The sequence below is a fragment of the Herpailurus yagouaroundi genome, unplaced genomic scaffold, assembly GCF_014898765.1.
Source record: "Herpailurus yagouaroundi ecotype Mexico unplaced genomic scaffold, PumYag 163, whole genome shotgun sequence".
NCBI classification, from domain to species: Eukaryota; Metazoa; Chordata; class Mammalia; order Carnivora; family Felidae; genus Herpailurus; species Herpailurus yagouaroundi.
The window spans coordinates 15586424-15613790 of NW_024412404.1; the positions used below are offsets into that span (position 1 = coordinate 15586424).

Here is a 27367-nt window from a genome sequence, read left to right on the forward strand (position 1 = left end):
GTCCGTGAGTTCGAGCCCCGCGTCAGGCTCTGGGCTGATGGCTCGGAGCCTGGAGCCTGTTTCCGATTCTGTGTCTCCCTCTCTCTCTGCCCCTCCCCCGTTCATGCTCTGTCTCTCTGTGTCCCAAAAATAAATAAAAAACGTTGAAAAAAAAATAAATATACATATAAAAAGAGCCCAAACTGGACAGGTTTTCACTTAAAGTGGAGCCAGATCGTAATTCTAGATTCAGATCAGTTCCAGGGACCTGAATAGCAGATATTCATGGATCTTCACTCCAGTACTCATGCATTAATGTTGTTCAGCTGTCATTGCCTGTGTGCATCTTCCTACCTCACGATCAACTTCCTGGTCTTTCTTGGCTTCCCATTCTGGCTCCTTAAAGAGAACATTAGCGGGGCGCCTGGGTGGCGCAGTCGGTTAAGCGTCCGACTTCAGCCAGGTCACGATCTCGCGGTCCGGGAGTTCGAGCCCCGCGTCAGGCTCTGGGCTGATGGCTCAGAGCCTGGAGCCTGTTTCCGATTCTGTGTCTCCCTCTCTCTCTGCCCCTCCCCCGTTCATGCTCTGTCTCTCTCTGTCCCAAAAATAAATTAAAACGTTGAAAAAAAAATTTAAAAAAAAAAAGAGAACATTAGGTTAGCTCAATTTTGTGCCATTCATCCGTAGCACACTGGCAGAACCATAAGTTGTTTGCTCTTGGGTCAGATCCCCTCCCCTGGGTTTGGTTAGTAGTAAGGGTTGATTTACATGCACAAACTGTATCAACCAACCCCCTAACCAATGCTAGAGGGGAGGTGACTTTTCTTAAAAGGATAATGGATGGATAAGCTCTAAATGTGTATGTTGGTGTGCCTGTCTACACCCTTTTTCTCATACTCATGGTTCTTAAAATGTTCCCTACAGCACAATCCATCTATAACACAACACACGGAACATCAAATACCCTGAATCTCAAGCTGGAAACCTAGGAGTCATTTTTTTAATTAAGTTTTTATTTTAATTCCAGTTAGCTAACATATAGTGTTATAGTGGTTTTAGGTGTACAATTTAATGATTCAACAATTCCATACATGACCTGGGGTGCTCTTCACAAGTGCCCTCCTTAATCCCCATCACCTATTTCACCTGTCTCACTCACCCACCTCCCCTCTGATAACCATCAGTTTGTTCTCTATAGTTAAGAATCTGTTTCTTTGTTTGTCAGGGTTTTTTTCCCCTTTGCTTGTTTGTTTTGTTTCTTAAACTGAGCATGAGTGAAATCGTATGGTACTTCTCTTTCTCTGACTGACTTACTTCACTTAACTTTACACTTCTAGCTCTGTCTACATTCTTGCAAATGGCAAGATGTCATTCTTTTTATGGCTGAGTAATATTTCACTGTATATGTATATATACCACATCTTTTTTTTTTTAAGTTTATTTATTTATTTTGAGAAAACAGAGAGTGCAAGCAGAGGAGAGACAGAGAAAGAGGGAAATCTTAAGCAGGCTCCGTGCTGTCAGCTCAGAGCCCATTCAGGGCTCAAACTCAACTGAGATTATGACCTGTGCTAAAATCAAGGCTTGGATGTTCCACTGACTGAGCCACCCAGGAGCCCCAATACCACATCTTCTTTATCCATGCATCTATTGATGGACACTTGGGCTGCTTGCACAATTTGGGTATTGTAAATAATGCTGCTATAAATATAGGAGTATATGTATCCCTTTGAATTGGTGTTTATGTATTTGGGGGTAGTACAATTGCTGGGTCGTAGGATAGTTCTATTTGTAACTTTTTGAGGAAACTCCATACTGTTTTCCACAGTGACTGCACCAGTTTGCATGCCCACCAGCAATGCACAAGTGATGCATTTCTTTCCATGTGTCCATACCTTCAGTGAGTTCTTTTGAGTCAATTTTTAGAATATATCTCATATCATCTTTCCTCACCTTCATCCACTTTCCTCCCATGACCTTAGCTTAGGCCTGTTTTCTACTTACTACAGCAGCTCCTAACTTATTTTCGTACTTTCAGCCTTTCTTGCTCTCCATTCCATTTTCTAAACCCTAGCCAAAATAATCCTTTTAGGGAGAGACTTAATTACTTCACTTCCTTGCTTCAGTGGCTTCTAGTTGCACTTAGACTAAAAATCTAAACTCCTAAAAGATCTGCCCTAAAAGATCTATACCATCCGCTATCTGTGAATCTGTATTTCATGCTGCTCTCTTTCTCAGCTTTGCTTCAGCCCTCTGATTATATTGGCCTTCTTCTTTTAGGCCTTGGACACATGGAGCTCCCTTGGCCTAGAATTGTCTTTCCCTGCTCTTTACATGGCTATCTCTTTCTCATCCTCAGTTTCAACTTAAAGGTCACCTCTTCTCTAATTATCCTATCTACTGTGGGTCCCTTCACTACTATTCTCTACTGCTACACATAGTTATTTTCCTTAATAGCACTTAACATAGTCTGGAATTATCTTTTTTTTTATATATACTTTTTAATGTTTACTTATTTTTGAGAGAGAGAGAGACAGAATGCGAGCGGGGAGGGGCAGAGAGAGAAGGAAACACAGAATCTGAAGCAGGCTTCAGGCTCTGAGCTGTCAGCACAGAGCCCAACGTGGGGCTCGAACCCACAATCTGTGAGATCATGACCTGAGCCAAAGTCAGATGCTTAACCAGTGGAGCCACCCAGGCGCCCCTCTCTGGAATTAATTTATTTACTTATTTATTATCTTAGTTATCTTAATTACTAACTTATTACTTTGGATTTTTTTTGTTTGTTTGTTTTTGTATCTTCCTCATTAGAATATAAGCTTCAAGAGAACCAGGGACTCTGTGTGTCTTATTCACCAAAGTATCCCTAGGAACCAAAAAAGTCCCTGGCATAGAGTAAATACTCAGTAAATATTTTTTATGTGAATGAATTAATCAATCACATGGCCAGCTGAAAGCAAACTTGCACCCTTCCATCAAATAAAAACCATTCTAGTGAAGAAACTTGTTATCACAGGATTTTGTCAGAAGGTATGGAATGAGTCAGGAAATAGTAAAGTAGGCCATAATTTAGTATAGGGTCGCCTTGATTTAAGATAAACCTATGCTAAGGGTGTCTGGGTAGCTCAGTTAGCTGAGCATCCAACTCTTGATTTCGGCTCAGGTCATGATGCCAGGGTCATGGGATCAAGCCCAGCATCAGGCTCCACACCGAGATTGGAGCCTGCTGAGGATTCTTTTTCTCTCCCTCTGCCCCTCTCCCTACTCATGTTCTCTCTCTCTTTCTCAAATAATTTAAAAAAAAAAAAAAAAAAAAAGATTAGCCCATGTTAAAAAAATTTTTTTTTATTTTTTTAAAAAATTAAAAACAATTAACCCATGCTGAGGCACCAGGGTGGCTCATTTGGTTAAACATCTGACTTCAGCTCAGGTCATGATCTCATGGTTCATGGGTTCAAGCCCTACATCGGGCTCTGTGTTAACAGCTTGGTGCCTGGAGCCTGCTTCAAATTCTGTATCTCCCTCTCTCTCTCTGTGCCCCTCCCCTGCTCATGCTCTGTCTCCCTCTCTCTCAAATATTGATAATAAAACATTAAAAATTAAAGAAAAAAGATTAACTAATGCTAGTATGTATATGCAACTAAGCCAATGACAGAGAGACCGATCACAGATCTCTTTCTCCTACTGTTACTTAAAATAGAGGTAAGTTTAAAAAAAAAAAAAAAAAAAGAGGTAAATATGGAGGGATGCCTGGCTGGTTCAGTCGGTAGAGCATGTGACTTGATCTCGGGGTCATGAGTTCAAGCCCCTTGTTACACATAAGATGACTTTTTAAAAAATAGAGGTAAATCTGGAGAGAATGCATGTGTTGGGAAAGAAGGCAACATCTAATATCAATTGTCCTGAGTATTTATAATACAAATAAGAAAACTAATTGTCAAGATCATAAATCTGTACATCAGTTCCTGTTGTAACCGGCAATGGCATACAGATCAGAGGCTCCAGTCAGGATTTCACAGAATATGTTGAAGTTTTCCTGTAGTTATTTAAATTTGGTTTGCCAGAATGCCTAGTGAATGTCCAGCGCATTAAATAACAGCACACCTGTACTGTCCTACCTAGGACCTTTGCTGGTATTCCCTCCACTGACAGGTGGGAGTGGAGTAAAGGGTAGGTCCTCCCCAGAGAAAGCAATGATCATCTCTAGTGAAGAGCACTTGATGTGAACTGAGCCTGGTACATACCCCATGTTTCATTGTCCACTCAGCTTCCTAAGCTTTAGCCACAGAATGGTCCTTAACTGTTTACATTTTCATCAGCACTCACATCAGATCACTAAACCTATTTTTTCTACTTCCTGACCTTATTATCTATCACCTAGGATAGTGTTTTTCAAACTTGAGCATGTATAAGGATCACCTGGAAGACTCATTAAAAGGCAGTTTCTGGGCCCTATCCAGGTTTTGATTTGGTAGGTCTAGGATAAGACTTAGGTGATCTAGAGACCACAGTTTGCAAACCACTCCTAAAGTACTACAGTAGATTCATATTTGCTCTCTCTGCCAACAGTCTCTTTCCTACTAAGTTCATGTTTCACACTTCTGCCGGGATTATTTTTGAAGTATTTACATAGCTTTCTCTCCTAAAACTATAAAATTCTCAAAGACAAACACTATGTTTATCCATCTTTGACTCATGATGTCTAGTAATGGTATAGGCATTCAATAGCTGTTGGTTGACTGGATAAATCAAAATATTTTTTATAGCATTCTTGGTTTTTACTTTCTTTTCATTTGCTTCTTATAATAAAAAATCAAGTATAGGAGTGGTAGTAGCATGGGTCTAATAAATTGAGGATTATACTAGTCAAAGTTTTAGTATATATCTTACTCTCTAAAGCAGCTACATGTAATAAAAATACAGCCTTAAAGATGACTGTCTCATATGCCATGTGGCAACATGTATCTGGTAACTATTGGTATAGAGAGTATAGCAGGCCAGTTTAAGAAAGCACATAAATCATTACCAAAGTGTAGATATTTAAGAAAGGTGGAAAACAAAGTAGTGAAAAATCAAATTGACCCAGAAATGACTGAGAGCACATTTTTTACATGGAAGACAGGGGGAATATAGAATTCAGCACTGTTAGTTGCTGTAAAATATTATATCAGGTTTGCTTTAATTACACAGTAATGTCTCAAAGAACAAAGGTAAATTACATGATAACTTATGTTACTACTCCCACATTATCTTTTAATAACTATGTAATTAACTTGTCACCATATAAAGTGTGTAGTTTGATATTACTCATGTATAAAGAACATTGATAACTTAAATGAAGGAGCTGGGGTCGGGCGAGGAATAGAGGCAGTAGGAAAATCATAATATTTTAACAATCAGGAATTCAAATGATTCATTAGATCATTGACCCAGTCCTCAATAATCTGAGCCAAAACCCTGGAAAGTAACAGTGGAATCTTAGGTGAACCATGTAGCTTTCTAAGACAAAAAGCATATAATAGACTAAGTAAATTTACCAAACAGTGAAATAGATAAGTGAGGTTGGTATAATGCATATACTTTTAAACAGTCCATTTTGTTTAGAGAGGTTCTTCTTTTTAAGTAAACGTTTATTTTTTTCATGGAAAAAACATTCTTTCACTCATATCACTTTACCAACTTCTTGAATTTATGTGTATGGCCCATGTGGTGAGAATGTGCAGAACCAGGAACTCTCTTTCATTGATGATTGGAATGCAAAATGGCACAGCCACTTTGAAAAACCGTTTGGCAATTTCTCACAAAACACACTTTTACCATATGACCCAGTAATCATGTTCCTTGGTATTTACCCAAATAAATTGAAAACTTATGTCCATGTTACAACAGATGCACGTGGATGTTGACAGCAGCCTTCATTTTAATTGACAAAACTTGGAAGCAACCAACATGTCCTTCAGTGGGTGACTAGATAAACTGTGATACATCCATGCAATGGAATATTATTCAACCACAAAAAGAAGTGAGCTATCAGGCCATGAAAAGACACAAAGGAAACTTAAACACATAGTACTTAATTAGAGAGGCCACTCTGAAAAGGCTGTATACTGTATGATTCCAACTATATGGTATTTGGGGAAAGGCAAAACTATGGACACAGTAAAAATATCAGTGGTAGTCAAGGGCTTGGGTGGGGAGTAGGGAGGGATAAGTTGGTAAAGTACAAGAGTTTTTTTAAGGCAATGAAACTATTCTGTATGATACTGTAATGGTGGAAAACAGATCATTATATATTTTTCAACTCTTAAAGAATGAATAGCACAAAAAGTGAGCCCTAATGTAAACCATGGACTTTAGTTGTTAATAATGAATCAATATTGGCTCAGCAGTTGTAACAAATGTACCACACCAGTGCAAGATATCAGTGATAGGGGAAACTGAGGGATGGTGGGGGGGGGGGGGAGGTCGGGGATGAGAGGGTATAAAGGAACTCTGTACTTTCCCATTCAGTTTTTCTGTAAATTTAAAAATGCTCCAAAAAATAGAGTTTATTAATTTTTTTAAATACCAAAGTGTTTGAAAAACTTTTATTCTACCTATCTCATTTTACCAGTATCTTCAGTATATGTGTGAGCCCTATGTTTCCCAGCTTCATCAGCGTCCTGTGGTGCTGAGTGTCTTATGGCCAGTTACCTCACAGTTTTTACCAAAAAGCTTGTTTTCATTGATATCACATAATAGCCACTCTATCCAAGTACAGTGATCCTTTCTGCTTAATTCTGTTAGGAATTTTCCCAGCAATCCCTGCTAAGGAAGCATTGGCCCTTGAATTTCCATTTCAAAAGATGCAGACTGATTTACTTGGCATATAGTTTCTATAGATGAAGACTTCATTCGAGAAAGAAAGACTGTGCTTAAGTCTACTCAGAAATTTTGTAAGATGTTCCCTCTCACATTACCTATGTTTCCCTAAGTATAAAATACAGAAAGTAGTGAAGATCTTTATGTCCTTGAGGAATCTTCTAAGAAGAGTGACCAATTTCATTGTACTTACACTGATTTACTTTGTGGAAAGCTGTATTCCCAAGTGACTACAATTATTAATGAACTCTAAAGAAATAAGTGGAAAACTGTTAGAACAAAACATCACTTAGCTGAAATTTTTGAATGAGTTATTCATAACTATCTATCTGAATAGTTAAACATCCCCATGTTATTGTTTAAAATAATATTTGTTGGCTTTTTTATTATAAAAGTAATACTTCTTATTATAAAAGTAATATTTCTTATTATAGAACATTTACAAAATGAGAAAAGCAAACAGAAAACAAAAAATCATCTTTGAAATTAGGAAATGATGATGTTGTCTTTTTAAACACACATAAAATTTGCTTTTTTATTGTTTTGAATAAAAATGTTTCTAAAGTATATTGCATGGATATGGCCAAAAAGTAAAAATGAAAGGAAACACATATAGAAATTTCATAAAGTCAGGATGGGTAAAATAGCACTCTGTAATATCCTTGCAGTTCTTCTGTAAATGTAAAATTATTTCCAAATAAAATGTTTAAAAACAATTGGAACAGGATGGATTACTTAAGGCATAGTAGTGGAACAAAAATACAGCTTTTTGGGAAAATAAAGGTTAATTACTACCAATCACCATACTCAAAGAATTTCCAGATGGAATAAAGAGTTAAACGACCGCAAATGAACTAAAAGAAAATATAGTCTGATGTTTATTCAATCTCATGCTGTGGAAAACCTCACTCAGCCTAAATTCAGTGGAAAATTTATTAAAGAAAGATTAATATATCTATATAACAATAAAAATAAAAGGCAAATGACAAAGTAAGGAAGTGTTTGCAACATATATAATAGATAAACTGGGACTGTCTCTTAAAAATCAGTAAAAGAAGTATTCCAATAGAAAAATAGATAAAAGTTGTCTTCAGTTTATAAAAAGAAATACAAATGACTAGGAGGCATATGAAAAGTGTTCAACCTCCCTAAACGAATAACTGTAAATTAAAACAAGATTCTGCCTTTTACTTTTCAAATTATCAAACAGAACTTTTTAATAGCAAGAATGCTATTGGGAATGTACATTAATGAGATCTTTTTGAAAAGAAATTTGGCAGTATGTGTATAGAGCCTGAAAAATTATTAATTACCCTTAAAGAAACTTATCCTAAGGAAATTAAAAATATGCACAATGATTAATGTCATAAGAATGTTATAAAGATATTCATTGTGGTGTTATTTATATTTAAAAAAATAGAAGCAGCCTAAATATCCAATAATGGGATTAAGTCAATTATGCTATATCCACATTTAAAAAGCATGATTTCTAGGAGTATTTAAAGATATGGCAAAATGATCCTAATAAACTTTTATTGCAGGAATAATAGGAAGTAGAAAATACAATAGTACATAAAGGATATATACATATATAATAGAAGTAATAGATACAATGAAAAGTAAGCATTTCTCCTACCCCAATCCTCTAATTCCCCTCCCTGAGGCAGCTTTACTTGCTAGTGTTTGTAAATCCTTCCAGAAATAACCTGCACATATACAAGTTTGTGTATGTATACATATCCCAGTTTTTATCAAATGTGAATAATATATACTGTGTTTACTGTTCTGTACCATTGATTTTTCATTTTCTCATATCTTGGAGATTGTTTCATAGCAGCATATAAAGATCTACCTCATTGTGGCTGTTTTGTATTATTCCATTCCATGGATTTAATCTCTCTCCTTTACAAATTGATGGATTTTACTGAGCATAAATCATATAACTTTTTAAAGAAGAAACATGGTAGACATTACCTTAATCAAGTGATGAAACTTAACATCACCGAGGATGGAACAAACCAACACCATGTACCCTCAGTGAAATACCCTAAGAAGGATACAGCATCATTTCTGTGATACTCCTGCCAAACTTGTTAAACCTGAATGAATCTAATCATGAGGAAACATCAGACAAACCCAAATTGAGAGATAGTGTGCAAAATAGCTTAGCTGGACTTTTCAAAAATGCCAGTTTTGAAATGTTGAATGAGAGGGGATACTTTTCTAGATTAAAAGAGACTAAAAGGAACATGACAACAAAATGGAACTATGATCCTGGATTAGATTCTGAAGCAGACAAAAAAATCTATAAAGGATATTACTGTGACAAGTGAGGATACTTTAATATAGACTGTATATTAGATACAGTATAGTATTAATATTAAATTGGTCATTTTTATTACAAACAATGCTGTAATGGATGTCCTTGTACTTACGCTTTTGTACACATATATGCATATATATAGCTTAGAGGCCACTTCGAATTTTTAGAAGTAGAATTGCTGAGCTTGAAGGCTTTGTACACTTAAAGTTGTCGTTTGTTTATTTGTTTGTTTTTTTAAGTTTGTTTTATTTAAGTAATCTCTACACCCAACATGGGGCTCAAATTCACGACCCCAAGATCAAAAGTTGCATGCTCTTTCAACTGAAGCCAGCCAAGGCACCCCTGTGCACTTGTAGTTTTGATAGACACTGCCTAAGTGCCCTTCAAAAAGAGTGCTCATTTACACTCCAGTATATAATTATGTTCACTCTCTTTGATAATACAATGTATTAACTATTTTTATCTTTAACCTCTTAAGTGAAAAATGGTATCACATTGTCTAGGTAACATATTTTTAGTGAAAAAAGGCTACATGACAATATCTAATAGTATGATATCAACATACATATGTATGTATATATACACTATATATACACACAGGGACACATATATATGCATACATGTGTATACGTATGTTTATACATCTTGGCAGATATACAGAGAAATGTTAAATGTTGTTATTTACTAATTTTTTTAAGTTTCGAAGTGGCACATTTTATAAAGTAATAGATAAAATGTATAATCAAATACAAATAATAATAAGAAGAAGAGGCCTCTACCTACAACCCAGTTGAGAAAGAGAACATTTACTAATACCTTTGCCTCTTTACTGCTAATATCTTTAAAGCCCCTGTATACCTCACCCCAATTTGGTTCCCCTGCACCAGAAATAACTATTTCCTAATTGTTTTCTTTTATTTTAAATTTATGATATATTAATATATTCCTAAACAATGTGAGAATTTACCTATGTTCGCATACATACTTTATTGAATTCCATCATAGGAATATGCTATGATGAATTCAGTTTGTGGTTAATGGACACTTTAGTTGTTTCTAGCTTTTAGCTATTATTACCAATGCAGCTATGAATACTCTGATACATGTGTCCTACCTAACGCAAGAGTTTCTCTAGGATGTATACGTAGTTGTGAAAATGCTTGGTCACCTTTACTAGGTAATGCCAAATCATTTACCCAACTCACTCCTCCCAATTTTAACTCCTATCAGCTCTGTACAAAGATTACAAGGCATCATCATCAAGTGGTATAGTCAAACTTTTAAGTTTTTGCTAATCCAGTGGATGTATAGTAGAATCTTTTTGTTGTTTTAATTTGCATTTTCCCTCATTACTAATAAGGTTGAGCATCTTATGTTTCCTCTAGAAAAGCTTAAAGTTTATTTATTGAGAGAGAGAGAGAGACAGAAAACATGAGAGGAACATACAGAGAGGGAGGGAGGGAGAGAGAGAGAGAGAGAGAGAGAGAGAGAGAGAGAGAGAGAGAGAATCCCAAACAGGCTCCAGACTGTCAGCACAGAGCATGATGCAGGGCTTGAATTCACGAACCGTGAGATCATGACCTGAGCCAGAATCCACAGTGCTTAGCTGGCTAAGCCATGCAGGCACCCCTTTCATACAGATTTTAGAATCAACTTGTCAGTTCCTCAAAACCTTGTTGAGACTGTGAATTTACATTAATCAGCAGCACCTGTGTGCCTCAGTCGATTTAACGTCCTACTTCGACTCAAGTCATGGTCTCGGGTTCATGAATTCTAACCCCACGTTGGGCTCAGTGCTGACAGCTCAGAGCCTGGAGTCTGCTTCATGGATTCTATGTCTCCTTCTCTCTTTTCCCTTTCCCCACTCGTATTCTGTCTCTCCCCCTCTCTCTCAAAAATAAATAAAACATTAAAAAAAAATTGAATTTGCATTGATCAATCTTCTAATCCAAGAACCTGGCATATCTCTCTATTTATTTAGGTCATTATAATGTTTTTTGATAAGGGCTTATAATTTTCTTCATTTGAGACTGACATAATTTGTGTTGCTTTTGTATCTTTTTTCAAATTTCTTTTGTCTTTGTGTTACCGATATATTTTTCTCATAGCCAGCAATCTTCCCAAAGCCTCTTAAGTCCAATAATTTATAGACTATTTGGGGTTTTCTATATACAATATTCTTAACTGAAAATAATGACAAGTTTATTTTGATTTTTACACTTTTTAATTTTTTTTTCTTAGTCTTATTACTCTTGTTAGGCTCTCCATGCTATATTAAATAGCATTGATTATTCTTTATAATGGGACTATGTGTGTGTTTTATTTACTTCTTAATTCTGCTGGGGTTTTTTTTCTACTTTTTCTACTCTGTTGGTTATTACTTTTACAATCAGGAAAAAAATATTTTTCCTTGCTTTATTAAACTAAATAGGCTCGTAGTGAAGTCATGAGGGGTGGTCATTGTACATGTAATATGCATGACCATGGCAGCTGCTATTGCTTGAATTCTTGTGCCTGAGATAATTCTCTGTTTCACATTGTTAGTGAATTACATGGCTTAAAAACTACTTCAAACACATATACATTTGTATATATTGTCAGGTAAACAAAGTACTGTCTAAATGTATAAGAATTTAAACTTAGCATAAAATGTGATTTTATGTGATTTTTAGAATAAGAAAATTATATATATTCTACAAATGCTTTAAAATGTTTTACTCTCGGGGCATCTGCGTGACTCATTCAGTTAAGTGTCTTACTCTTGATTTCGACTCAAGTCATGATCTCACAGTTCATGAGATCAAGCCCTGCATCAGGCTCTATGCTTTCAGCACAGAGCCTGCTTGGGATTCTCTCTCTCCTTCTTTCTCTGTCCCTCACATCACCTCCCTCTCAAAATAAATAAACTTAAAAGAAAATGTTTTACTCTCCAGGGTGCCTTGGTGTCTCAGTCAATTAAGTATTCGACTCTTGATTTTGGCTCATGTCATGATCTCAAGGTTTGTGGGTTCAAGCCCCCATGTCAGGCTCAGTGATGACAATGCAGAGCCTGCGTGGGATTTCTCTCTCTCTCCCCCTCTGTCTCTGCCTTTCTACCATTCACATGTGCATGCTCTCTCTTTCTCTCTCTCTCAAGATAATTAAACTTTTTTTTTTAATGTTTATTTATTATTGAAAGAGAGTGAGCAGGGGAGGGGCAGAGAGAGAGGGAGACACAGAATCTGAAGCAGGTTCCAGGCTCTAAGCTGTCAGCACAGAGCCCGACGCAGGGCTCGAACTCACAAACCACGAGATCATGACCTGAGCCAAAGTCGGACGCTTAATCGACTGAGCCACCCAGGCGCCCCAAGATAATTAAACTTTAAAAAAATGTTTTACTCTCCATACACATATTGTGGTCTACTATATATTAAAAGTCTTTGGGGACTGTGCAAGAAGTAAAGAGATAATCACTGATATGTACTTATGCAGTATCATTGGAGAAGCAATTTGAGAATAATATAAGATGCTAACACTTGTAAAAGATGAATTATTAAAAGTTCATTTTTCCATCATTGTCAGAAAAGGTGCATGATAAGATTTTATTCTTTTTGTATTTATTGAGACTTGTTTTGTGCCCAAACATGTGATCTGTCCTGGAGAATGTTTCATGTGCACTTGAAAAGAATGTGTATTCTGGTGTTTTTGGATGAAATATTCTGTATATACATTAGGTCCATCTGGTCCAATGTGCCATTCAAAGCCACTGTTTCCTTGTTGGTTTTTGTCTGGATCTATCCACTGATGTAAGTAGAGTGTTAACGTCTCCTACTGTTATTGTATTATTGTCACTTTCTTCCTTTGCATCTGTTTTTTTTCCCCCTCTCTTTGTGTCTGTTAATAGTTGCTTTATGTATAGATGCTTCCATGTTGGGTGCATAGGTATTTACAGTTGTTATATTTTATTCTTGGATTGTTTCCTTTATCATTATGTAGTGTCCTCCTCTGTCTCTTGTTACTGTCTTTGTTTTAAAGTCTATTTTGTCCAATATAAGCATTGCTACCCTGGCTTTTTTTTTTTTTTTTTTTTTTTTTTTTTTTTGCTTCCATTTGCATGGTAATTGTTTTTGCATCCTTTCCCTTCCAATCTGCATGCGTTTTTAGGTTTGAAGTGAATCTCTTATAGGCAGCATATAGATGGGTCTTGTTTATTTATCCATTCAGTCACCCTATGCCTTTTGACTGGAGCCTTAGTCCCTTTACATTTAAAGTAATTATTGGTAAGTATGTACTTATTGCATTTTGATACTTGTTTTCTGATTGTTTTTTGTAGTTCTCTATTCTCTTCTTCTTCTCTTGCTCTCTTCCCTTGTAGTTTGATGCCTTTTGTTTTTAGTATTATGTTTGGATTCCTTTCTGTTTATTTATCTTTTCTTTATTAAACATAAGAAAAAATCCATAAAGAGCACAAATACATACAGGCTAAATAACATGCTACTAAACAGTGAATGGGTCAACCAGGAAATCAAAGAGGAAATGAAAAAATACATGGAGACAAATGAAAACAAAACCACAATTGTCCAAAATCTTTGGGATGCAGCAAAATCTGTTCTAAGAGGGAAGATTATAACAATACAGGTCTACCTCAAGGACTGAGAAAAATCTCAAGTAAACAACCTAACCTTACACCTAAAGAAACTAGAAAAAAAAGAACAAATAAAGCCCAAAACCAGTAGAAGGAAGGAAATAATAAAGATTAGAGCAGAAATAAGTGAAATAGAGACTTAAAAAACAATAGAACAGATCAATGAAATCAGAAGCTCCATCTTTGAAAAGATCAACAAAATTCATAAGCTTTTAGTTAAACTCATCAAGAAGAAAAGAGAGGGGACTCAAATAAATAAGACCAGAAATGAAGGAGAAACAAAGCCAGCACCACAGAAATACAAAGGATTTTAAAAGAATATTATAAAGAATTATATGCCAACTGGACAACCTAGAAGAAATGGATAAATTCCTAGAAACATATAAACTTCCCAAACTGAATCAGGAAGAAATAGAAATTTTGAACAGAGTGATTACTAGCAATGAAATTAAATCAGTAATCAATCAACAGGGACATCTGAGTGGCTTAGTCAGCTAAGCGTCCAACTTCAGCTCAGGTCATGATGTCACAATTCGTGGGTTCAAGCCCCACATCGGGCTCTGTGCTGACACCTCCGAGCCTAGAGCCTGCTTCGGATTCGGTGTCTCCCTCTCTTTTCCTCCCCCACTTATGCTCTGTCTCTATCTCTTATAAATAAATAAACGTTAAAAAATTTTTTTCTTAAACAAAAACAAAAAAAAAAAAAACTTTAATTCCTCCAAGTTCATAAAGTCTGTGTGGTACAGCTTTCTTATTTGATGACAACCAGAAAAAGCTAAGTCATTCTTTTTGTTGTAAATGAACAATATTGTTCAACATTGTTGAACATTGTTGAACATTGAATATTGTTCAACATTGAACATAATTGTTGAATGAACAATAATGGAGTCTACTGGGCTTTTAGTTTTACCCACCATGACAACTATTGGTGAAGGAACTATATATGAAAAAGAAAAAATTGATTTACAGACTTTGTTCATTTCTTTCTAAAATATCCCTAGCTCTTAAGTCTCTTGATTAAAGCTTTCTTACCTACTGACAATATTTATCATTTTTCTGTAAAGACACTGAGAAAATTCTAGGTATTATATCTCTTCTACAGTAACTACATGAAATGGACAAATTAAGGTAGGAAATTATACTGCCTTTTGCCCATACCAGCCATCCCACCTCTATGTGCTTTTTTTTTTTTTTTAATTTTTTTTTCAACGTTTATTTATTTTTTTGGGACAGAGAGAGACAGAGCATGAATGGGGGAGGGGCAGAGAGAGAGGGAGACACAGAATCAGAAACAGGCTCCAGGCTCCGAGCCATCAGCCCAGAGCCTGACATGGGGCTCGAACTCACGGACCGCGAGATCGTGACCTGGCCGAAGTCGGACGCTTAACCGACTGCGCCACCCAGGCGCCCCGACCCACCTCTATGTGCTTTGACGAAACTAGCTTAGCGCCTCCTCTCTGCACAGTTTAAACCCATGTTGTGGGTCTCATCTCAGACACTACATTCATTTATGCTAAAATGGATTGTTCTCCTTAACATCAGGAAAAGAAAAATCCAAATGAAAGTAACCAGAAGGTAATAAGCGTTATTAATTGCTAATGGACAGAGGTTTATTCTGATAGCTCTGGATCTGTGATTGTTGCGAGATTCAGAGCCAGCCAACACTAGCCCTAGGAACCAAATTCATTGTCAGTGAGAAACCTTTACCTACCATATGCCTCAAAAGCTGGAGACCTAAGGTCCACGAAATAACCCAAATTTCAGAAAAGTCCAGAGGTCATGGGATAAGCCTTCTAATCCATAAAAGGATTAGAAAGGAGTTATACAGATCCCAGAGAGAAGGAACCAAAGTAGAAAGGCAAGAACAACTGGCTCAGCATATGAGTTCCTGGTTGGAAATCTATGTTGATATTTCTTATTCTTCAGTGTTATACCTCCTGTTTCTGTTCTCTTGACTATGTTGGAAGGCATATATACAGAGCCTTACCCTTCATTATCAAGATAATGTACTGATAAGGACCATAAGAACCAGAAAAAGGCACCAGGAAAAAGGGCTCCTAGGGGACTTTTCATGTGGAGCACACATGCCAAGTCAGCTACTTAAGATTTTCTTGTTGAATTCCTGATAGGCCCAAAGTCTTTACTAAAAGAGAGGAAACTTCTTTTTTGATACATATCTGCAAGCCATATTTATCTGCTATAGTGTGTGCCAACCACACTCTAAAATTCACCACATTCAGTGAATAAGATATGAATAAGCATTTTAGTTTCCTTGCTGACACAGTATTTGTATATATTAATAGCATACTGTTATTGTTGATATTTTTCCCTGCCTAAGAAAATACTTTATTAGAATAATATCCCCAAAATGTAAATAACTTTTAAAAGTAGCAGAAGACCAAAAATCCTTTAGAAGAATAGGAAAACAACAAACAATTCAGAGAAAGGGATTTGTTCTTTAGACATGTAAAGAGATGTTCAGGCATGCTTGGGTGGCTCAGTCACTTAAGCATCCAACTCTTGATTGCGGCTCAGGTTATGATCTCACGATTTGTGAGTTTGAGCCCCATGTCGGGCTGTGTGCTGATGACGCAGAGCCTGTTTGGGATTCTTTCTCTGCCCCTCCCCACTTGTGTGCACGAGCTCACTCTCAAAATAAATATTTTTAGATAAGTAAGTAAATGAATAAGTAAATAAATGGATGTTCAGCCTCACTCATAATAAGAGAAATGCAAATTAAAATTACACTGAGATATCATTTCTAACCCACTGGCAAAAATTCAAAAGCTTGACAGCACACTCTGTTGGTGAGGTTGTGGGGAAACAAGCACTCTTAAACATTGCTAGTGGAAATATAAAATGGAGGATTTGGCTGTATCTAACAAAACTGCTTCCATATTTACTCTTCTACCCAGAAATTCTACTTCTAGAAATTTATCCTGAAGATACACCCCCCCTACACCAACACAAAAATATCTACACAAAAAAATACTGTGGCATTCTTTGTCATTGCAAAGCATTGGAAAGTATATAAACATCCAGGTGATCAAAATTAACATCATGACTAGCAACTGGACATAATGTGCTTCAAAATATAATACCCTGAGAAGGACACAACATAATTTTGTAATATTCTGACCAGAAATGAATATTCTAAATTAAATCATGAGGAAATATCAGATAAACCCCAAATGAGAATATATGCTTCAAAAATGTCCCCGTCTCAAAAGTCAAAGAAAGACTGAGGAAATGTTTGAGATTAAAGAAGACTATGGGGCGCCTGGGTGGCGCAGTCGGTTAAGCGTCCGACTTCAGCCAGGTCACGATCTCGCGGTCTGTGAGTTCGAGCCCCGCGTCAGGCTCTGGGCTGATGGCTCAGAGCCTGGAGCCTGTTTCCGATTCTGTGTCTCCCTCTCTCTCTGCCCCTCCCCTGTTCATGCTCTGTCTCTCTCTGTCCCAAAAATAAATAAATAAATAAATAAACGTTGAAAAAAAAAATAATAAGACTAAAAGCACAAGAAACCCTATACTAGATTATATGCTGGAAGGAAATACAGTGCTATGAAGAACATTATTGGGGGGCACCTGGCTGACTTAAGCAGTAGAGCATGCTGCTCTTAATTTCAAGATTGTGAGTTCAATCCCCACCGTGAGTGTAGAGATTACTTAAGAATAAAAAAAAAATCTTTAAAAAAGAATATTATTGAGTCTTAGACAAAACTGGAATATGGAGAGTAAGATTAGATAACAGTATTCTAACTGTGTTACTGAAGTTGATAACCGTAGTTGTATATGAGAATAGCCATATTCTCAGGAAGAAACACTGATATATTTAAAGGTAAAGAGCCATGATAAATGCAACTTGCTCTCGAATGGAGAAAGTTTATATAGGAAAAACCTATATAAAGAGAGGGTATATATCCACAAAGGAGCAAAATGTTAACACTAAGTGCATCTGGGTAAAGGATATATAGGTGCTATTCACATTATTTTTATTCTTGCAACTTTTCTGTGAATTTGAAATTATTTCCAAATAAAGGTTTTTATTCAGAATATACTTTAGGTTAGGTAATAATTAAAAATTCTAACTTAGAGGGGCGCCTGGGTGGCTTAGTCAGTTGAGCATCTGACTTTGGCTCAAGTCATGATCTCACGGTTGGTGGGTTCGAGCCCTGCATCAGGCTCTGTGCTGACCACTCAGAGCCTGGAGCCTGCTTCAGATTCTGTGTCTCCTTCTCTCTCTGCCCCTCCCCTGCTCACTCTCTGTCTCACTCTGTCTCTCAAAAATAAATAAATGCAAAAAAAATAATAAATTCTAACTTGGGGGCGCCTGGGTGGCTCAGTTGATTGGGCATCCAAATTTGGCTCAGGTAACGATGTTGTGGTTTGTGAGTTCGAGCCCCGCATCAGGCTCTGTGCTGACAGCTCAGAGCCTGGAGCCTGCTTTGGATTCTGTGTCTCCCCCCCTCTCTCTGTCCCTCCCATGCTCATGCTCTGTCTCTCTCTGTCTCTCAATAATAAATAAACGTTAAAAAAAATTTTTTTTAATTCTAACTTAAAAAAGTATATTCAGTGGAAATGCAAACTGGTGCAGCCACTCTGGAAAACAGTATGGAAGTTCCTCAAAAAACTAAGAATAGAACTACCCTACAACCCAGCAATTGCACTACTAGGCATTTATCCAAGGGATACAGGTGTACTGTTTCAAAGGGGCACATGCACCCCAATGTTTATAGCAGCACTATCTACAATAGCCAAAGTATGGAAAGAGCCCAAATGTCCATCGATGGATGAATAGATAAAGAAGTTGGGATATATATATACAATGGAGTATTACTCGGCAATCAAAAAGAATGAAATCTTGTCATTTGCAACAACATGGATGGAACTAGAGGGTATTATGCTAAGTGAAATTAGTCAGAGAAAGACAAATATCATATGACTTCACTCAAATGAGGACTTTAAGAGACAAAACAGATGAACATAAGGGAAGCAAAAATAATATAAAAACAGGGAGGGGGCAAAACATAATAGTCTCTTGAATATGGAGAACAAACTGAGGGTTACTGGAGGGAGTGTGGGAGGGGGGATGGGCTGAATGGGTAAGGGGCATTAAGGAATCTACTCCTGAAATCATTGTTGCACTGTATACTAACTAACTTGGATGTAAACTAAAAAATAAAATAAAATAAAAATTAAAAATTAAAAAAAATAAAAAATAGAACTACACTATGACCCAGCAATTGCACTGCTAGGTATTTATCCAGAAGACACAAAAATGCTAATTCAAAGGAGCACATGCACCTTTATGTTTATAGCAGCAGCACTATCGACAATAGCCAAAGTATGGAAAGAGCCCAAATGTCCATCGACTCATGAATGGAAAAAGAAGATGTAGTATATATATTCTGTGGAATGTTACTCAGCCATGAAAAAGAAATGGAGTCTTGCCATTTGCAACAATGTTGTTGTAACTAGAGTGTATTATGCTAAGCAAAATAAGTCAGAGAAAGACAAATACATGATTTCACTCATATGTGGAATTTAAGCTACAAAACATGGGGCACTTGAGTGGCTCAGTTGGTTAAGCGTCCAACTTCAGCTCAGGTCATGATCTTGCAGTTCACGAGTTCAAGCCCCAAGTCAGGCTATGCACTGATAGCTCAGAGCCTGGAGCCTGCTTCAACTTCTGTGTCTCCCTCTCTCTCTCTCTCTCTCTCTCTCTCTCTCTCTCTCTGCCCCTCCCCCACTCGCACTCTGTCTCTCTCTCTCTCTCTCTCTCTCAAAAATAAATAAACATTTAAAAAATTTAAGATACATGGGAATGCAAGCTGGTGCAGCTACTCTGGAAAACAGTATTGAGGTTCCTCAAAAAACTAAAAATAGGGGCGCCTGCGTGGCTCAGTCCATTCAGGTCATGATCTCACTGTCCGTGAGTTCAAGCCCCACGTCGGGCTCTGTGCTGACAGCTCAGAGCCTGGAGCCTGCTTCGGATTCTGTGTCTCCCTCTCTCTCTGACCCTCCCCTGTTCATGCTCTGTCTCTCTCTGTCTCAAAAATAAATAAACGTTAAAAAATCGTTTAAAAAAAACTAAAAATAGAACTACCCTACGACCCAGCAATTGCACTATGAGGCATTTATCCAAGGGATACAGGTATGCTGTGTCGAAGGGGCACATGCACCCCAATGTTTGTAGCAGCACTATCCACAATAGCCAAAGTATGGAAAGAGCCCGAATGTCCATCGATGGATGAATAGATAAAGAAGTTGTGGTGTGTATATATATATATATATATATATATATATATATATACACACACACAATGGAGTATTACTTATCAATCAAAAAGAATGAAATCTTGCCATTTGCAACAACATGGATGGAACTAGAGGGTATTATGCTAAGTGAAATTAGTCAGAAAAAGACAAATATCATATGACTCCACTCATATGAGGACTTTAAGAGACAAAACAGATGAACATAAGGGAAGGGAAACAAAAATAACATAAAAACAGGGAGGGGGCAAAACATAATAGTCTCTTGATTATGGAGAACAAACTGAGGGTTACTGGAGGGGGTGTGGGAGGGGGGATGGGCTAAATGGGTAAGGGGCATTAAGAAATCTACTCCTGAAATCACTGTTGCACTATATGCTAACTAATTTGGATGTAAATTTTTTTTTTAAATTAAATTAAAATTTTTTTAAAAAAGAAAAAGAAGCAAAAAAAAATTTAAGATACAAAACAGAGGGACATAAGGCAAGGGAAGCAAAAATAAAGTAAAAACAAAGGAAGACACACCATAAGAGACTTCTAAATACAAAGCACAAACAGGTTACTGGTGGGGTGTTGGGTTGGGGGGGGGAAGGGCTAACGGGGCGAGGGGCAATAAGGAGGACACTGGTTGGGATGAGCACTGGGTGTTATAAGTAAGTGCTGAATCACCAAATTCTATTTCTAAAAAAATAACTATATTTTGATTTAAAAAAATTATATCGAGAAACATTACAGTAAGTCAAATAAGCCAGACACAAAAGAACAAATATTGTGTGATCCTATTCATATGAGGTACCTAAAATAGGCAAATTCATAGAGACAGACAGTAGGGGAGCAGTTGCCAGAGGCCAGAAGTAGAGAATTATTGTTTAAAGAAAATAGAGTTTCTGGTGAAGTGATAAAAAAGTTCTGAAAATCGATAGAAGTGATAGTTACACAACATTGCAAAATAATCTTAATGCCATGAATTGCACACTTAAAAATAGTTAAAATGTTAAATTTTAGGTTATGTATGTTGTACACAATAAAAAACTATCTTAGAATATTTATCCATGTGATAAAATGATTCCCTATGATTCATAAAACCGAAGTTCTCTTTATTTAAACCATTTTACATAACTTTTAAGATTCATACACACAAAAAAAGATTCACATCAGCTACTTTATGAAGGGTCCACTTATAATTGATTATATAACATCTGTAGTTCACCTCAGTTGGTTTTTCTAAATAGATTATTGAAAACTGTTATTCATCCAGGGCAAAGGTCTTAGCTTTTTTCTGCATCCCGGCTTTCCACTTGTCAAAGCAAATGTCTCTTCAGAGTACTTCACTTCAGTCATCAACTAGCTATTCTCTTAGAAGGAGGATGCTGGTGCTTATGCTTTACAAAAATATTTCATAAACATAAGCTTTCCTTTTTCTCACAAAGATCATACCAGAAGGAATGAGGAAAACAGATGTTGCTTATAAGGCTTCTAATAGACGTGTTTTCCATTGTAAGCTGATCTGACTCTGAATTTGGCGTCTGCTCCATTCACTGTGTGGGCTGAGCATTTTAGCCTCGCAGCTTGGCGGAAAGTTAATATTGACCTTTGACTGTTACCTGAAAACTCAATGATAAAATGTTCTTACTAAACCTCTTGAGGGAGTGACTTCACATTCTAAGCAAATGTCTTCAAAATATATCACTCCATTAACCAAATTAATTTTATTATTTGGTTGGGAATACTTATTTTACTAGATACAGAGCGTTCCCCACATCTAACAGGAAAAAAGCTTGTGTGGTCAGAAAGGTAGAGAAGAAAGGACGTAAATCTCTTATAATGCTCTCTACAGGTCTTTATACCACAGCTTCTCAATTAATCTTCACCCCCACCAGGCTGCCAGGGCCTAGGGAACAGCCTGGAAGTCTGGCTACAGAACAGTTTCTCATTATCATCCATTCTTCTGAGTATTTGAGTCTGCTACAACAGTTCAGGTTTCCTCTGGAGGGAAAGTAGCCCCAGATTCTTCTGTTCTTGACCTATCTTATTTGTAACTACAACACTTTCTCTTTTTTTTTTTTCATCTTTTATAGTTTTATTGTACTATGGTATACAGTAAACGGCACATATTTAAAGTGTACATTTTTGCAAATGTTAACAGAGGCATACACCAATGAAACCATCACTATAGACATATCCACTACCCCCATGCTGTTTTGTAATCCTGCCTTCCTGCTTCTTCTCATCCACATCTGGATCATTTCCAGTTTGGGGAGATTACAAACAAAGCTTTTGTGAACATTCACTACACATCTTTAGTGTGAATATATGCTTTCACTGACCTTGGGTTAAATACTTAGAAATAAAATGACTAGGTCAAATGGTAAATGTATGTTTAACTTTTTAAGACACTGACAAATGGTTTTCAAAGTGGTCTTACAATTTTATGTTCCCACCATCAGTATATGAGGATTCCAATTCACCCACACCATTGATAACACTTGTTATGGTCAGTCTTTAATTTTAGCCATTCTAGCAGGTTGGTAGCAATATATTATTTGACATTTGTTCATCTTCTTTGCTAAAATGTTAGTTCAACACTTTTGCTCATTCTTTATTGTGTTGTTTCTTGTTATTGAAGTGTAAAGTGTTCAATTTGACAAAGCCCAGTTATTTTTTCCTTTATAAAATTTTGTACTTTTTATGTCTTACTTAAGAGATTTTTGGCAAATTCCAAATCACTAAGATTTTCTATGTTTTCCTCTCAGAATTTAATGGTTTTACCTCTTACATTTAGATCTGTGACCCATTTCAAATTAATTTTTGTAGATGATGTTAAGTAAGGGTTGAAGTGGTTTGTTTGTTTGTTTGTTTGCTTGTTTGTTTTTTCAAATATGCCATCCAACTGTTCTAAGAACATTTGTTTAAAAGATTATCTTTTCGGGGTGCCTGGGTGGCTCAGTCGGTTGAGTGTCCCTTCTTCGGTTCATGGGGTCATGATTTTGCGGTCCAGAGTTCGAGCTCCGCATCAGGCTCTGTGCTGACAGCTTGGAGCCTAGAGTCTGCTTCAGATTCTGTGTCTCCCTTCTCTCTTTGCACCTCCCCCACTCATGCTCTCAATCTCTCTCTCTCTCTCTCTCTCTCTCTCTCTCTCTCTCTGTCAAAAATAAATAAATTTTTTTTTAATGTTTAAAAAAATGTTTAAAAAAGATTATCTTTTCTCCACTAGATTGTTTTGATAGTTTCATCAAAAATCAGTTGATGATATAGAAGTAGGTTTATTTCTGGACTCTGTGCAGGTGCATTGATCTGTTTGTTTATCCTTATGCCAATAGCATAGTGTCTTGATTATTTTAGTTCTGTGATAAGTTGTAACTAAAAGAATCTTGTTTTTCAAAGGTGTATTTTGACTAATCTTAGTCCTTTGCATTTCCACATAAATATTGGAATCAGCTAACAGTTTCTATAAGAAAGGCCTGCTGGAGGGGCGCCTGGGTGGCCCAGTCATGTAAGCACCTGACACTTGATTTCAGCTCAGGTCATGGTCTCACAGTTCCTGAGATCAAGCCCCACGTTGGGTTCTGTGCTGACAGCATGAAGCCTGCTTAGGATTCTCTCCCTCTATCTCTGCCCTCCCCTGCTCACATCCACATGCTCTCTCTCTCTCTCAAAATAAGTAAACTTAACAAAAAAAACTTAAAAAAAAAATGAAAGATAGGTCTGCTAGAATTTTTATGGGTATTACATTAAATCCATAGAAAAATTTCTTAGAGCTGTTAACAATATTGAATCTTCTGATCTACAGACACTTTATATCTCTCCATTTATGTAGGCTTCTTTCCTTTTTCTTGGCATTGTTTTGTCATTTACAGTGTGCAGGTCTTACACTTTTATCAGGTATTACACATATTTGATAGTATGTTAAAAGTGATTTTTAATATCAATTTCTAATTGTTCATTGCTGGTATATCTTGCTATATATACACACACAGTATGGTGTGTATATAGTATGGAAATTCAGTTGATTTTTGTATAGTGATCTTGTACCCTGCAGCCTTACTAAACTCACTTAGTAGTTCCAGTAATTTTTTTCTAGATTCTATAAGATATTCTACAAAGGCCAGGAATTTCTCAATCTCAGCATTATAGACGCAGTAAGATATTTAACAGCATCCCTCTTTCTACTTATTAGATACCAGCAGCACCCTCTACCCTAGCTGTGACAACCAGAAATTGCCAGACCTTACCAAATGTCCTCTGGTGGGGGGCAAAATTACCCACTATTGAGAACCATAGACATAGACAAACATGCCGTCTGTAAACAAAGACAACTTCCCTTCTTTTTCCATCTTAATGCCTTTTTTTTTTTTTAAATATGGAACACTTCACGAATTTGCTTGTTGTTCTTGTTCAGAGGCTATGCTAAGCTTCTCTGTATCATTGCAGTTTTAGTATATGTGCTGCCAAAGCAAGCACTTCATACCTTTTATTTATTTCTTTTTTTTTCTAAAATGTCTGTTTAGGGACACCTGGGTGGCTCAGTCGGTTGAGCATCCGACTTCGGCTCAGGTCATGATCTCGCAGTCTGTGAGTTCAAGCCCCACATCAGGCTCTGTGCTGACAGCTCAGAGCCTGGAGCCTGCTTCGGATTCTGTGTCTCCCTCTCTCTCTGCCCCTCCCCCGCTCATGCTCTCTCTCTCTCTCTCTCTCTCTCTCTCTCTCTGTCTCTGTCTCTGTCAAAAAAAAAAAAACATTAAAAAAAATAAAACGTCCGTTTATTTATTTTGGAAAGAGAGAGCAAGGGAGGGACAGAGAGAGAAAAAGAATCCCAAGCTGGCTCCATGCTGCCCGCTCAGAACCCGACACGGAGCTTGATCCCACAAATCATGAGATCGTTACCTGAGCCAAAATCAAAAGTCCAACACTTAACCAACTGAGCCACCAGGCGCCCCAACTTTTATTTATTTCTTTTGTTTGCCTTAGTGTACTGGCTAAAGTGTTCAGTACAGTACACTGTTTAAGAGCAAACATTTTTGTCTTGTTCTTGATCCTAAGGGGAAAACATTCCACCATCCACCATTAAGAATGATTTTAACTGTAAGTTTTTCCTAACTGCCCTTTATCAGGTTGAGGAAGTTCCTTTGTATTCCTAGGTTGCTGAAAGTTGTTATTAGGAATGTATTTGGATTTTGCCATCTGCTTTTTCTTCTTCTATTAGATGATCTTATGGTTTTCTTAGTTATGGTAAATTACATTGATTGATTTTTGAATGTTACACCAACCTTGCATTCCTAAGATAATAATAATTTATTATCTTTTTTAATATACTGTTGGATTTGCTTTGCTAAAATTTTCTTTAAAATATTTGCATCTTTTTTTTCTTTTTTTTTTTTCTTTCTTTTTTTGGTATCAGAGTGATGCTAGCCTCAAGGAATAAGTTGGGAAGTATTTTCAGTTTTCTAAATAGGTTATTGTATAGCATTGATACTATTTTTATTCCCTAAATATTTGGTAGAATTCACCGGTGACAACATCTGGACCTGAAATTCTCTTTATTGGAAGCTTTTTAACTATAAAATCAATATGTTTAGTAAGTACAAGACTAGTCAGACTATCTATTTCTTCCTGAACTTTGATAACTTGTGTCTTTCCACAAATTTGTCCAGTTCATCTAATTTACCAAATCTATTGGCATAAAGTTGTTAATGTTTCTTTGTTATTCTTTTAGTGTATGTAGATTCTATAGTGACATCACATCTCTTATCCTCAATAATGGCAACTTACATCTTCTCTCTCTTTTTTTCCCTGATCAGTTTGCCTATTAATTTTGTCCTACTTAGACTCCCAAATCCGTCCTGTCAACTCAATGAGAATGTTGAACTCTCCCTAGGTTGTTGTTTCTTGTGTTGTGGCCTGGTAACTCTCTCTAGGTGGTAAGCTAGAGCAATTTTATAGTTTACCCCATTTGTTTCCCTCCCTTCATGAATCTTTTACAGTATTTGAAAAACTTGCCTTCATATACTTTGTCTTTAATGTTAGTAGTTTCTGGAAAAGGATAAATCTGGTTGCTTTTATTTTATTTCTTTGTGGTCAGAAACAGAAGTCCTTAACACTATTTTCTACTTTATCACATTTATTTTAATGTCAACTAGTCCATGGCACTTGACTATAGAAATTATTTCACAGTTGCTTCTGGGAGTAAAAGGGAGATGTAAGGTCCTTTATAACTTTTCAACTCTTAAATTTGTACTTGGAGAGATATCCATACAATAGAGTTTTGTGCAAAAGCATATGCTAGGAATAACAACACAGAAGGAATCCAGAGAGATGGAGTGAGGGAATAACTTCTCAGCTGTAAAGACCCAAGATAATATTATTTGGCCGGTATTTCTTACTCACAACCTCTTAATCTCAAAACTAAAGGAAAGTGTGATTATACTTTTGGCTTACAAAGACTAGAATGACTTGATGGTGAATTGTCATGTCCCAACTTGAGCTCTTTAAAAGAAATGTTGAGGAAAACCTATGATATTTGGGGGAAGAATTCTTCCACATGGACTCTAACACTTGGAGTTTAACACTTACTATCAAGACTGAAGAAAGAGATAGGTACATAGACCACTTTTTGGCCTGACCCAACATGACATTTCTGACGCTATTAGACAATACTCATGTTCTTCCCTTTTGTCTGTGTTCCAGGTTTTCTGTCTCAGCTGGTCTCTGACAAGCCCCTGACTGAATGCATCCGTGCTGGTCACTACGCAGCAAGCGTCATAATTAGGCGGACTGGCTGCACTTTTCCTGAGAAGCCAGATTTCCACTGATAGAAATGCAGGAAATCCAAGCCCAGTGGAACAGATACTGCCCTGATTGCTTCCTGAGAATTCCCATATTAATAAAGAAGAAAATTATCTGCCATCTTTTCCTACTATAATAATATTCATTCTTAATTTGGAGGGTACAGTAATTCTCAGTAGAATCTTTATTCTCTCAACAACCTAAAAAAATAATGTCTATTTCCATAGTTTGATAGTGCCACTTAAATGTTGATTAAACAGGAATATAACATTTCAATGGAAATTTTTATTTCATTTTCAATTACTTTGTAAATTCATGTGTATTTAGCAAATTGATCAGTTTTTTTACATTTCTGCTTTGAATGCAGATGTGATTTAATATAATAGATTTTTAAACAGGACTTAATTCTAAAACATCAATCTTCAGCTTTTTATACGAGTATACTTAATTTAGGAGTATGTGTATGTATATATGTATGTGTGTATGTATATACATACATATATGTGTACCACATATATAAA

The 27367-nt window shown here is 36.5% G+C and overlaps 1 protein-coding gene and 1 non-coding gene across 5 annotated transcripts in view; one reads left to right on the plus strand and one right to left on the minus strand.

Moving 5' to 3' along the window:
- The window catches only part of ADK (adenosine kinase), a 530009-nt gene extending 503137 nt beyond the window's left edge, over positions 1-26872 (plus strand). For all 4 annotated transcript variants that reach the window (XM_040485454.1, XM_040485456.1, XM_040485455.1 and 1 more), the window contains one exon: positions 26748-26872. In XM_040485454.1, coding sequence (XP_040341388.1) covers positions 26748-26872 — 125 coding nt within the window. The remainder of the gene's footprint in view (positions 1-26747) is intronic.
- Positions 24418-24524, minus strand: LOC121037622 (U6 spliceosomal RNA). Its single transcript, XR_005793883.1, has one exon. It is a non-coding gene; the product is annotated as a U6 spliceosomal RNA (small nuclear RNA).
- Positions 26873-27367: the final 495 nt, after the last annotated feature.